This window comes from Heloderma suspectum, chromosome 15 (genome assembly GCF_057233095.1).
Source record: "Heloderma suspectum isolate Gila_16-S chromosome 15, 16-S_ref, whole genome shotgun sequence".
NCBI lineage: Eukaryota > Metazoa > Chordata > Lepidosauria > Squamata > Helodermatidae > Heloderma > Heloderma suspectum.
This window is the reverse complement of record NC_139472.1, coordinates 2,700,264-2,713,771: the sequence shown is the minus strand read 5'-3', so window position 1 is coordinate 2,713,771 and position 13,508 is coordinate 2,700,264. Positions and strand designations below refer to the sequence as shown.

The window sequence follows — 13,508 nt, the reverse complement described above, 5'->3', positions numbered from 1 at the left end:
CGTCTGCTCCAACCGAGAACCCCCTGCGCTTCCATTGCAGGACAAGCGGTGTGGGGGGGTCGTCTCTAGGAGCCACTGAGCGGGAGCACCCCCTTCCCCTGGATTTCCACTCACCCTGGGCTTGCTGCCTCCGATGGCCCCCGGGCGGATGGAGCCGGTCTCCTGGTACCGGCAAAGGATCTTGGAGACGCAGCCGTGCGAGACCCGCAGCTGCCGCGAGATGACGCAGGGCCGGATCCCGTGGTGGGCCATCTCCACGATCTTGTGGCGGATGTGGTTGGGCAGGGGTCTCCCGTTGATGAAGACGCCCCCGAGCTGATTGACGCGGCCTTGGCCCAGCGGAGTCGAGACTGCCGGGGAAGGAGCAGAGGGAGACGGGCGTTGGGTGTGATCTCGCTCTCGTTTTCTCTCTCCCTACGCCGCCTTGGTCGCTCTCGGAAAGGCGGTCTAGAAATGCCTGGAACGCAGCGAGGAGCGCGCGGATTTCACCGCGCAAAGGGCAGCTAGATACGCTGCGCGGCCAGTTTACCGGGACCCCCGCGCACACACTTTGGGGTGGTCAACTTTAGGTGGCTAACTTCAACTTCTCGGTTTACCGGGAAGGCCCCCCCGCCCCCCTTAGGTGGTCAACTTCACCAAGTTCAAAATGTGGGGAAATCAGCCCCGCTGCGTCCTGCTGATCGGGGCCTTAGCCGGAGTCCTACCCTAACTGTACCACGGTTCCTATGCCTGCTTACTCGGAAGGAGTAAGCGTGTGTCGCATGTCGAAGTGGGTCTTGGAATCAGATCCACAGCGATCTCCCCTCCGGGGGGGGGGGGAGACGGGGGGCTCTTCTCCCCCCCTTAATTGACAGTCTTCTTGAAGTTATTATACATGCTGAATAGATATGGAAATATTTATATCCCATAGAAATCATCTATTTTTAGATATAGAGTATTTATGGAGACATATTTATTGGTTTTCTACAAGTGGATTTACCCCCGCGATGGCCACCATCAGTTTAACTATAACCCATCTTTTTGAGAAGAAAGAAAAGTGGATCCAATCCGGTTTAAACATTCACAGAACGTCCTTTTCTTATGCTCTCAGTAAAGCTGCTTGGAAGTAAGGTCCCAGTCCTATCCACAGTGAGCCGGGGAGTATACAAGCCCGTGGGACGGTTTTGCCGAAAGCACTTTCGGCTCCGTTCGGGGGTTTACGTTCCAGTCCAGCTCTAGAGGATCGGGGCCGAGTGCCCTACTCAACTTGTGGCTAACAAATAGGTCGGAAAGAATGCATATTTTAGATCCCGTCTAGATCCCGATCCTAACCAGGTTTGCCTGACAGTAAATCCTCTGGGCTACAATCCCATACTCGCACACCTGGAAGTAAGCCCTATTAAACGCAACGGGATTTACTTCCGAGTAGTCCTATCTCGGATGACACTGTACGATTTTTCCTCTCTTAATCGAAGATAGGTGTAGGCCCTTTATGGGGACAGCAGTAACCATCGACAGGCCATTTCGTCTGGAGGGATTTGGGAGTGTTCAAAAGAGACTAAGACCCCCTCCCCAGTAAAAGATCGGGGGGGGGGTTCTTTCTCCTTGTTCAGCTCTAAAACAATATTACGTGTAACAAGACCTAAGGAGGACAGGGCTTTCTCTGCCTTTGAAGAAGATAGCGGCTGCGCGGGGTCACGGGTTGAAGCCGCTGGCTGCGCCCCACAGAGCAAAACTCGGTGTAGTTTTTACGAGAAAAAACGGACTTTTAATGGGAGCTGTGAAGATCTCTCTGGGTAGCTGTTAGTCCGAAGTGGACCCATTGAAATGAACGGGACTTAAGTTAGTCATGATGGCTTTAAAAGGGGGGTAGACAAATTCCCGGGCGAGGAGAAGGCTGTCAATGGCTACTAATCCTCCTGATGGCTATGCCCTCTCTCCAGTATCAGAGGCAGGATCCCTATTGCTGCTGGGGAACATGGGCGGGAACGTGGGGTTGCGCTCACGTCCTGCTTCGTGGGTTTCCCACAGGCAGCTGGCTGGCCACTGTGTGACCAGAATGAGGGACCCTTGGCCTGATCCAGCATGGTTCTAATGTTCTTGTGAAGGTTTCACTCATTTCACTGCGTCTCCTCTACATAGCACTAACATTGGATGCTGCCTTCTGTCTTCGGAACAGACCAACAACCATCTCGTTCTTTAAACTAAAGGATTTCAGTTTTTAGTTTTATTTTTTTTTACTCTCGAACTAACTTAACTAAGTGGTGTGCACATACGCGTGTGTCTCGGGGAAGAGAAGAAGGGGTTCTTCCTCCTTTCCAACCCCCTAAGAGTAAATCTCATACAGCCATGTCTCCTCGGAAGTCAGTCCCAGTTTGTTCAAGACAGATTAACAGAAAAAAAGCAGCTTTCTCTCTCTCCCCCCCTCTCTCTCTGTGTGGGTAGTATCCAATGTTAGTCCTACGTAGAGGAGACCCACTGAAATGAATGGGAACTTAAGTTAGTTGTGACTCACTTATGTCTCATTCATGCCAATAGGTTTACTCTTCGTAGGACTAACACTGAATACTACCTAGTGTGCGTGTAAACACATTTTTAAAAGAAGATGTTTGAAAACTTTTAGTGAACCTGGCAGGACTGGACTCCCCCTTCCCATTAAACAACACCACCAACAACCACGAATATATCAAGCTATGTAATTTACAGTGTACTACGGACCCTTTACTTGGGAGCATTAAACTCGGTGGAGGTGACTTCTGAAGAAAGATGTCCCGGATCCGACTACCTGTCGATCCAACCTCGCAGCAGGATCCTAAGGCGCGGTTTCGGGGGAAGTCGATCCACACCGAGTTTAGGGAGGGCTCCTGCTCCAAAGGAAGTGACCAGAGGAGCTTTTTAGGCAGACTTGCTCGGAAAGGAAGCCCCGCACGGTGGAAACTTACTTCTGAGGAGACATGGGTTTGGATCGGGACGCCTTTGAATCCCATCTACGTTATCCTTGAATATCTTGGAGCAGATGATTATGTGTGTGTATATATAAAATCATCTGCTCCAATGAATATTTATGTGTGTGTGTGTGTGTATATATATATAAAATATCGCTTTTCTTCCCCATGTCTTGATGTCTGACGTTCTCAAAAACTGCGGCTATTTACATCCAACTCCTTCTCCTCCTCCTAACCCCAATATATATTTTATAAATGTCTCCCTCGGCACCTTTCCAGCTGTGCCGGCAGCGTTTACATTTGTTTGCGTTTTCTCCGCAGCTGTCTTGATCACTATCTGTATACGGTTTGGAGCCTTAAAAAAAGGCCTCCCTAACCCACACGTTCTGCACTTTGAATAAACTACAAAACCTCGGAGGGACCCAGTTTGGAAAGCAGCGCTCTTAAACCTATTTCCCCCTCATTTCCCTCTCTTCCTCACTTGTGGAAGATCCGTATTATATGCCTGGAAAAAAGCAAAGGGTTGTGGAAGAACAGATATTCCAGAACAAACCCCAAACACCCATATATCTGCGTTTGGAGGGCAACATAACACGGAGAACTCAAAGATTGCTCTGAGTTTTTTTTAAAGTCCTCAGTCTTGTTCTATTTTCTTTTTAAAGCACCCCTTAATTAGCGCATAATAAAGTGCTTATCGTATCAATGCGTTATTTTTAAAACATTAACTCTGGAACAAGAGCTAAAGTTGCGTTATATTGGGTTTTTTTCCCCCTGGGGGAGTGGGGTATCTTAGGTAATATCTTTCTTGCACAGCAAAACAGATCTTACGGGGTGTGTGAGGGGGGTGTCGATTCTCTCTGCCTTCCTGATCTTTGGGGTTTGTGTTGAATTTTTCTTCGTTGCATGCTTTGCAGATTAATTACATTCGATTTGGCGAAATGGGCTGCATAATAGGTTGGGGGAGAAGAAAGAAGGGACTCTGGGATGGAGGATAAGAAGACGGTTTCTCCCCCTCCCCCCTTTTTTCCTGGTGAACAGAGGAGAAAAGCAGATTCCAGACCTCGCCTTGCGGTTTAATCAAGAATCACGCGCCGCTAATTCGAAGTCACTCGGATATATGCATCATTAGCCACAGATAACCCTCGAGTGGGACATGGTGCCTTGGAGAGGCGCTGGAACCCGCCGCCCGTTCTGCCTTGTCATTATTCCCAATCACGTTGTACAAATATTTTGGTAATCCTTTGATCCCCTTTTCCCTTACCAGCCTGGTTTACTTCATTTGCTACAGAAGGAGAGCCACTTCACAGCAATCCGAGCAGCGTGTGTGTTTTCCCAGCTTGCGTGGGTCTGTACCCCACCCCGCTTGCCTCTCCAATCTCGTCCACTTGAGCACGCTTCGTCTGAATAAGATTTGCTTTAATAAATGCACAGAATGGACCTCGAGTTTGTTTAATTCTGTTTTGGCCTCAATGGCAGTGGAGAAGGAGTGGGGGGAGTGTTCCAAGAAATCGTGTTAGTTTTTGGGGGAGGAGGGGGTGGAAAGGGAGACGTTGGAAAATCTCCTTCTCGTTTCTTACAAAAAAAGAAAAAAGAAAAAGAGTGGAGTAGGGTAGAAGATCGGAGGTGAGAGAAAGCGAACGTGGAAGCGAGAAATTGACAAGGAAAGTGACAGATTTTGGAACGCAGGGACGCTCAACGTTCCATCCCGACTACATCTGGTCAGTTTCACTCCGCACTTTCTGTTTTACTTTTTGAAAAAGGGGAGAAAAAAAGGATAATTGCCTGGCTGGGTTACAGCAGCTGGGCTAGGAAGCAACAGATCCTTCGAAGGGAGAAAAAAAAAAGCAGGCAGAACCGTTAACTCGGTTTCAAAACTCCTTCCGAAATTGCGATGGGTCACAAACTTCCCCTTTAAATTAGTGTAAAATCAGTTCGGGAGGATCCTTTGGAAATTGGTGTGACTTTCACAGTTGGAACGAAAAGAGCAAAGGGAAACCCCAAAAGAGAGAAGTCTCCATCCTCGTAGAGAAAACTCGGACTTCTGCGAGTTTGCTCAGAAGTAAGAGTAACTAAGAAAAGAGACCTCGAGTCTGGTCCTGACTTACTCAGAAGTAAGCCCCTCTGATTTCAATAGGACTTTCTCCGAAGGAAGCGTTCAGCCGTCAGGTAATTTCAAAAGACGCTGAACTTCCTTCTAAATGTAGGAAGTTTTTTTTAAAGGAAAAATACACATATATACCCCGAAATCAACCCTAGACTGAAAGTGGAGTAAAAGCAAACAAGAAGAGAACGTAACAAGGCCCGCTGTGGGAGTATGTAGAAGACAGAAATTCGAGCCTCGCAGGATGGAAGGATAGTAGCATGATGGTGGTTATTATTTTACAATTCTCCGAAATCCGCCCTTACCTTCCAAAGGAAATCCGGTACGGGGATAATTCTGTCCGGGTGCTGGGCGCATCATTCTTGGTACGGTCCCAGGGAGCGCAGCCATGCTCCAGTCGAGGCTGCTGGGATGGACCGGGGCGGGGAGGGCCCGTGCGGAGATGGGGGACGTTCGAGAAGCAAACGCAGAAAGAAAACGAGAAGTCCAACACTTCGCCAAAAAAGGGGGGAAAACGCACACGCACACAGGGGGTGAAGGAGAGATCCCTCCTCAAGTCTCTCTCTCTTTCCCCCTTTGTAAAGAAAAAAGGCAGGCTATCGCTTCTTCCCAGTCTCCCCCCTAAAACCACCAGGTTTGTTTTTTTTTTAAAGGGGGGGATTGAAATTGACCAGCTGGAACCGAGCGTGCGCCTTTCAGGAATGCGCAGTGAAGACAGAACCGGGAGAGGTTGGGCTTTAGACAACGATTGTGGAGGGTTTCTCTCCCCCCCCCACTTTCTTCCTCCCCCTTCTTTCTCTTCTCTTATTTTGTGTGCGTGTGCTGCTGCTTGGGGGGGGGAGAGGAGGAGGCGGAGGAGAGAAAAAAAAGGGGGGTGTTCGATGGCAGCTACGATAGCGAAGGTTGGAAGTTGTGAAGAAACATTGAACTTTCGCGCATCTGGGAGCGAAAGAGGGACGCAGACTCCTCTCTGATAGGCTCCGCAGTGGGATTTTTTTTTTAAACTCTCCTTTTTATTCATGAGCGAAGGGAAGGGAGATTTAACTCCGGCTCGGGAGCCAATCGTAAAGGGGCTGGTTCCCCCCCCCCCTTCCTCTGCGGGATTTCTTTTTTCATTTTTTGTATAAAAAAGAATATCGTGTTCTATTTTGGAGAGAAAACAGAATCTTTCCGTATGTGCATAATGCCCAAGAGGTGGTGCCGATTTTTAAAAAAACTTTGGGCAAGTTTAGCGGAGGGCGGGTGTGTGTGTATGTGTGAGTTCTGTCTTGTCTGTCTTTCTCCCACGCCACAGTCCAGTAAGGTTTCCCTGGGAGAGAAATTACCCCTTCCATCCAACGCAATCCCCACTTCCCAGGACGAAGGAATTCTAGCTAGGGGAGAATACCGGAAGACACCAAAGAAGAGGTGGGGGTCTCTCCTAAAGCCTTTAGCAAGTGCTACACCCCTTCTATCTCCCCCATCTCCTACAGGGTCCATTTGTCTGTCCCTTCCCTTTTGATGGTGGCTTTCACAGTGTGTGTGTTTAAAACAGCAGTCGCACATTGTTTCCTCCGAAAGAGGCTGCGAACGACATGAGCGGACCCTCTCAAATCCAAGTTGAACATGGCCTTGAATAGCCTTTTTGAGGGGGTGGGGAGAAGACAAGTCTACCTTGATGGTATCATAGACAGAGATTTGAATCTTTCTGAATTCCAAAAGGGTTTATGGAAAATGTTTAGGTAGTGGCAACAGGACCAGGCAGGATTCGTCCACATTTTTACAACGGGTGTTTCCTTATGTTTCTGGTTGCCATAGGATTCACAACTCTCCCCTCCCCTCATACTTCTTCAGGTAGTTCGGGGCCTTTCCTATATCCATCTCGCGCTCCCCACCTTCGACAGGTGTTCTCTTCCTCTGTCCTCACATCTGGGAAATGCAGAGCGCTTGAATTTGATGGCAGTCACGGAAGTGTGTGGTCTGCGTGCGTGCGTGCGTGTGTGTGTGTGTGGCGGCGGGGGGGGGGCGATGTTATTTTCGCACCTAAGTAGCCAGAGGAGCACCACCTCTATGTATGTTTCCTTGGACTTTGGGGAAATCTTGCTTCCGAGTAAGCTTCCGAATAAACTTCCGAGGAAACTTCGAAAGCTCGCTTGGTACTTTCTTAGAAGACCACCCTATTTTTTTGTTCTTTTGTTTTTTAATCAGCGGGGTTTACTTCCGACTCAAAGCAGGGCTAAGAGCGGGCTGGTGGGCTGGTCAGACCTCTCTCCCCCCCTCGCAGCTTTTTTCGGAGCCCACTCCCCCTCTCTCTGGTCGTCTTCCTCTGCCTCTTGCAAGCGAATTTTTCCAAGAGTACCCATGGGAGAGAGAAAGGCGCTTAGAGTTCTTGAGAGTTTGACCTAAACATTCGAGTTCAGTGTCAAGATTCACGCGCACCCGCGGATTGTGATCCTGATCTGTAGTGGTCCCCTGCAGAGCTGGGGGATCGCGCTAGGCAACCAGATTCTCACCAGGTGGATCCGTAACTGAGGCCCCACAGGTGTCAGCGAGACCCGTTTGAGTGCAAGTTTATGCTTAGGATCGCCCGGGACGGGCAGCCTATTCATATTTACCCGGAGGCCAGTCCCACTGACTCCGAGGGACCTTACTGTTCCCTCAAGCGTGTCCCGGAATTTCAGCCTTGTAACCCGATCCCTCACGCAGGTTGAGAGGGAAAGACGCCCTACTTGAGCTGGATGAGGAAAAACGTCCTTCCTAGTCAGCATGCCTAGGATCGCAGCCTCATCCTATGCAGGTTTGCTTTAAACTTTAGCCTGGCTGGCTTGCATGGCACCGACTTCCTAGCACGGAGGGGCTTCCTTCAACCCCAACCTAAGCACGTTGACGAGGAAGTCCCACTGGCTGCAATGAAGCTTACAGAGCCCCCCCGCCCCCACCGCTGAGACGAGGCAATCTTCAGCCAGTCTCCTAACCAGGGATGATGATGATTTATGTATTGTTATTATTTTACTAATATTATTAATTTATTCTTATTCATCTTATTCTTCTGATTATATTTCGTTCCGAAAACAGGTGCAATACCTGGAATAATATGGTAATGATGATGATAGAGCCGGCCCTTAGTCAATTTCACCCGGGCTGTTTTGTCAATTTCACTCGGGCGACGTTGTAACTCCTATGAGGTTCGCCCTCCCTAAGGTAGCGCTCATAGTCGCCTGAAAAAAGCAGGGCAGTGGGAGCGAAAAACCACACCCCCCCCCCCCGCAACCCGTTCAGAAGGACGACTTGATCCTTCCTTCCCAGCGGGTTTCGAGTTTTCGGCGCTACTACTCTTTGTTCGTCCTTCTCACTCTCTCTGTCTCCCTCTGCCTCTGCGCCTACACCGGGGAAACTTTAACAAACTACACTAGAAGCAAGTTAACGATATGTTCCCTCTTCCATCCATACACAGACACGAACCTCCCATCACCTTTTCCTTTTAACCATTCTGCTATCTGTCTATAGTACCATTTGGGTAATTATTCGTTATCGGGGGAGGGAAGTACCATAGTGTTCCCCCCCCCCCAAAAAAAAAATCTTGCTGAAAAGAAACAAAGTATCTCCCCCTGTCCCCCGATACAGGGAAGACGAGCGGTTATAAAAGGGGAGGGGGATTCATTGTTTTTAAAGTAAAAAGTTAAAGGGTGTTTTATATCTTCTTCCCCCTTTTTTTTCATCCACAATTCATTTGTGTTCCTTTCCTTTGGCAGTTTAGGAAAATGTAGTTATATTAAATAGAAATTACAGCGGTTTTGTAACTCCTCTCAGTAGCAACCCCGATCCCCAGAAGTAGACACCGTCGCAGAAATATGGGGGTGGAGGTGGTCCCTAGTGAGAGGAAGACCACTGTGGAAAACGACCCCACGACCTGGTTTTAACCTGTTTCCTCTTATTCTTTTACAGATGAAGAAAGAAAGCTTAATTCTCCAAACCACCTTACAGAAGCACGTTTTGGACACTCTAACAGTGCGATCCTATACATGTCTGTGCCCCATGAACTGCAATGGGACTTGCTCCTACCGAAGTGTGTATAGGACAGCAGCACAGTTCAACCCGTGTCTACTCGGAAGTAATTCCCATGTATTTCAATGGGACATACTCCCAGCTCAGCAGCCCAGTCCTCCCCATGTCTACTTAGGAGTAAGCCCCGTTAACTTCAAGGGGGCTTCCTCCCAGTTACAGGGCTGCAGCCTTAATAATAGCAAATCATAAACCGTAACTGATGGGAGATTCCTGGTTTGTGATGTTCGGTAGGAGTAAAGCCACCAAGGGGAGCCTTCTCAGTTTCACGATCATGCCTTCCTTTGTCCAGATGTTTCTCTCCCGGCCCCCAACACCCCCAGATTCCCCAAACTCTGGAGGTGTTCAAGCCAGAGCGATCGTCTCATCTTCCCCCGCTGCTCACAGGACGATTTTCACAAGTCTGAAGGGTGTGTGTTTATATATAAAACACACAGACATGCACACTGCATTCAATTAGCGCCCGAATTTCTGTTGGGGAGTGGGGGCGGGAGAACTGAGGCTGGCAGGGAGGGGCAGGTGGGAAAGGAGGTTGACAAAGTCGAAAAATACAAGAGACGTAATTTCCAAACACCCTGAAGGATGTCAAAGGGAATCGCTGAGAACCAGGCTTCTGAAGGAGCGTTGTAGTCCAAAGCGTCTAGGGCAGACTTCTGCAACCTGCCCCCTCCCCAGATGTGTTGGACTCCAACTCCCATAATCCCCAGCCAGCCATGCTGGCTGGGGATTATGGCAGCTGAAGTCCAACGCTTGTGGAGGGCCCCAGGTTGGGGAAAGCTGATGAGCTAGCTGGGAGGAGGCAATTAGCGGGCAAAACGTTTGCGGAGAGACCTGCGCATGCGTCAGCCACGCCCGAACATCTGCACAGAATCGGAAGATTCAGACGAAGTTCGATGGATGGATGTCAGGGCCGGGATCTCGCCCAAGTAACAAACAAACCCAGTAAACCAAGGAGATGGTGTGGTGGCCACCAGTTTGGATGGCTTTAAAAGGGGATTGGACCAATTCCCGGAGGAGAAGGCTATCGATGGCTACTCGTCCTGATGGCTCTGTGCTACCTCCAGGATCAGGGGCAGGATGCCTGTGTACTCCAGTTGCTGGGGAACATGGGCTGGAGGGGGCTGTTGCACCCCTGCTTGTGGGCTTCTCACCGACAGTGGGTTGTTCACCGTGTGAAGAGAATGCTGGACTAGATGGACTCTTGGTCCACCAGGGCTCATCTTCTTATGATGAAAGTACAGGACACCTCTGCGCTAAATGCTCCATTTTATCTGTCTTACCTTCCTACCATATATATATATATATATATATGCATGCATGTATGTATATATATGGTATATATATTACAGCTACTGATGACGGCCGAAGCCGAAACGTTTAAGCTCCAAATATATTTTGAAAGAACTCTGTTATGTTATACAGAAATCTGTCTTTCTTATTGTTGTGAACCACCCAGAGAACTTCGGCTATTGGGAGGCGTGGAAATAAAATAGATAATTTTATTTATTTATTACAACTTAAGGCTAACTGCATCCATAATGGATTCAGAGCTTCCTTGTTGCTTTGCTGTTGTGCCACTTTACTCTCTCTCTCTCTCTCTCTCTCTCACCCACCCACTGGCTTGTATTCAGGTCCCATTCTGCAGTCCTAAGCATGCCAGGTTTCCCAGAGAGTAAATCCCAGTGGAATATTTTCCTTTGCAATGGTACTTTCTGTGGTTGCCATCTGATACACACACCAGCCTGGGAGCATAAAGTCCAATTGCATTCAGTAGACTTGCTTCTGAGTAGACAGGCGTAGGGGTGCGCTGTCAGCTACATTGCCCCCTCCCCGCCCTCTCTCTGTAAATTTGCAAAGCCTCTGTGGTGTCATATTTCTAAAATTACAGCCTAGGATTACGGTTAGGCAACCTGGTGCTTCAACCCCAGGTGATGTTTTGGACTACAACTCCCATTAACACAGCCAACTTGGCCCATGGTAGTGGAGTTGTAGTAAAAAATTTCTGGAGGGCCCCAGGTTGCTGCCTTTCTAGGTTTAGAGGATAACACTGCCCCGTCAAAATATCATTCTTTTTTTCAATCTAGGTCCAAAGAGAGAGAGAGAGATTTTCCAATCGATTCCATAACGGCAGTACTAATCATGCGAACCTCCGCCCTTCAATCGTATTAGTCGTACAGAACAATGCTATACATGCCTACTCATAAGTAACTCCCATTGAGTTCAATGGGGGTTACTCCCAGGTAAGTGGACATCATTATCATCCCCACCACAGTATAAGCAATAAAGCAGCTTTCTCCAAGTTTGGGTTCTCCCGATGTTTTGGACTACAACTCCCAGCATTCCTGCCCATTCACCAAGCTGGCTGGTGCTAATGGGGGTTGAAGTCCAAAACATCTGGAAGGCCACAGTTTTTTGCGGGGCTGCAATAAAGTGTCACTCCAGGTGTTTGCGTTGTGCATATGTTTATTAAATACACATATCTAGCGTGGTGTAGTGGTTAGAGTGTTGGACTGTCGAGACCAGGGTTCGAGTCCCCACTCGGCCATGAAGCTCACTGGGGGACTTTGGGCCAGTCACCGACTCTCAGCGTAACCTACCTCACAGGGCTGTTGTGAGGATAAAAAGGGAGAGGAGGAGGAGGCCCATGTAAGCTGTCTTAGGTCCTTGCAAGAGGAAACGAGAGAGACTGAATATAGGAATGAGAATAATTTTTTAAAATAGCGGCATGCTTGTGCTGGAAGCTGGAATCTCGCTGATGCTGGTAGGAAGATCACAAAACAGGTTGCAATCAAAGCCCCCTTGAAAGATGGAGAGGAGGGGAAGGAGTGGGTCCACCTTGGCAGCTGTGTCCAGCTGCTGGAGGGGTGAATTCGCAGCTGTCCCTTTGCTGAAGTGGAGCGGGCAGCAATTGTGTGACAGCATTTTAAGGACTGCGAAATTTATTAGGACATGGGCGAGGGTGGATCAGCCACTTAGAACAGCTAGGCGGACGACACCCCCGGATCGCCTGGTGGTAACCACATTTCAGTACACGTAGGCACACACATTCCCCCCCCCCCCATTAAGAAGCGTGGAAAGGATGAAATGGCAATTTCATACCCAGGGTTGGCCAGGGGAGAGAGGGGTGTGAAAAGAAAGGGGGGGGGGAGGAGAGATACCTGAGAATGCCCAAGAAAAGAGCTAAGAAGAGAGAGGGGGGAAATAAACCTCCCCCCTTTGCATTTATTTTCTTATTTATGTATTATGATTACATTTCTCTCCAGCCTCCCCCCCCCCCCCCGTCTCGCAAGGAACCGGAGGCAGATTACCTGGACCTGCTCCTCTCCGTTTCATCCTCACAACAGCCCTGTGAGGTAGATGAAGCTGAGGTTCGGTGATTGGCCCAAAGTGCCCCAGTGAGCTTCATGGCCGAGCTGGGTCTAGAACCCGGGTCTCCCCAGGCCAGCGCTCCAGCCACGACACCACCCCGCCTCTCTTGTTTCATAAGGTGCTTTAAAAAAATATTTTTAAAAATTGAAACAACGCATTTTTATCGGTTTCTCTCTCTCCTTCTCCAAGTTCCGCTCCGTGAGCAACCGAATTAGTGTTCTAGAAAGACGGGATATATAAGCCAGGAGAGTGACTTGCTTTGCTGTGCAGTCCTGAAGCATGTTTTCTCAGAAGTAGGTTCTACTCTTTCCACCTTTCTCTGTCTTTTCTCTCATGCCATTAAAAACGAGACCTCCCCCTTCTGCAACACCCCACCCCACCCCACCCCACCCCCTATTTTATGTTATGCTATTTTATTGATTCTGTTATTTTGCATTCTTGGTTCTGAGCTGCTTCGAGCGATGTTGAAGTGATATGTATGTGATGATAAAGGATGTGTAAATGATATGGTATGTAATTAACTAGCCAATTGACTACAAGTGGCTACATTCCTAGACTCATTTACTTGAAAGTAAGTCGCTTGCAGTCAATAGGGCTTACTTTTGAGTAGGCATTTCTAGGCTTGCACTGTAGTCAAATGAACCATTTGTAGTCCGCCTTTGTCCTGTACTTGGCACGGGCGGCAGCCAAGAACGAATCCTTCAACTACGCTCACCCATTTCATTCCCCTTTCCACACACACCTTTCCCTCTCTCTCCCTGGTGTAAAAGATTTTTTAAATGTGCATCAATGAAAGAGGAAGCCCCGCCCCGCCCCAACACATTGTCAAACATAACAGACAGTAAGTAAAATAACTGCTTAAAGAAGGAACAAGATAGTCCTAGACATATTTATTAGGGAGTAGCCTCGTTAAATCCAGTGCAATTTACTTATGGGTAAGCACGAATGGAATTGGACTGCACATTGGCTGCAATCCTGGGTGGATTTACTCAGGAATAAACCACATTGAATTGAGTGGGATTTCCTGGTGGGTAAGCATCGGATCAGGCTGAGATCCCTACAAGCTTACTAGG

General features: G+C 48.6%; 1 protein-coding gene across 1 annotated transcript in view; it reads right to left on the bottom strand.

Annotated features, from left to right (window-relative positions):
- PAX7 (paired box 7) overlaps positions 1-5,415 on the bottom strand; it is a 173,055-nt gene extending 167,640 nt beyond the window's left edge. Inside the window, 2 exon segments of the mRNA XM_084822026.1 lie at positions 115-350; positions 5,331-5,415. Coding sequence (XP_084678152.1) covers positions 115-350; positions 5,331-5,415 — 321 coding nt within the window.
- Between the last annotated feature and the right edge of the window lie 8,093 nt (positions 5,416-13,508).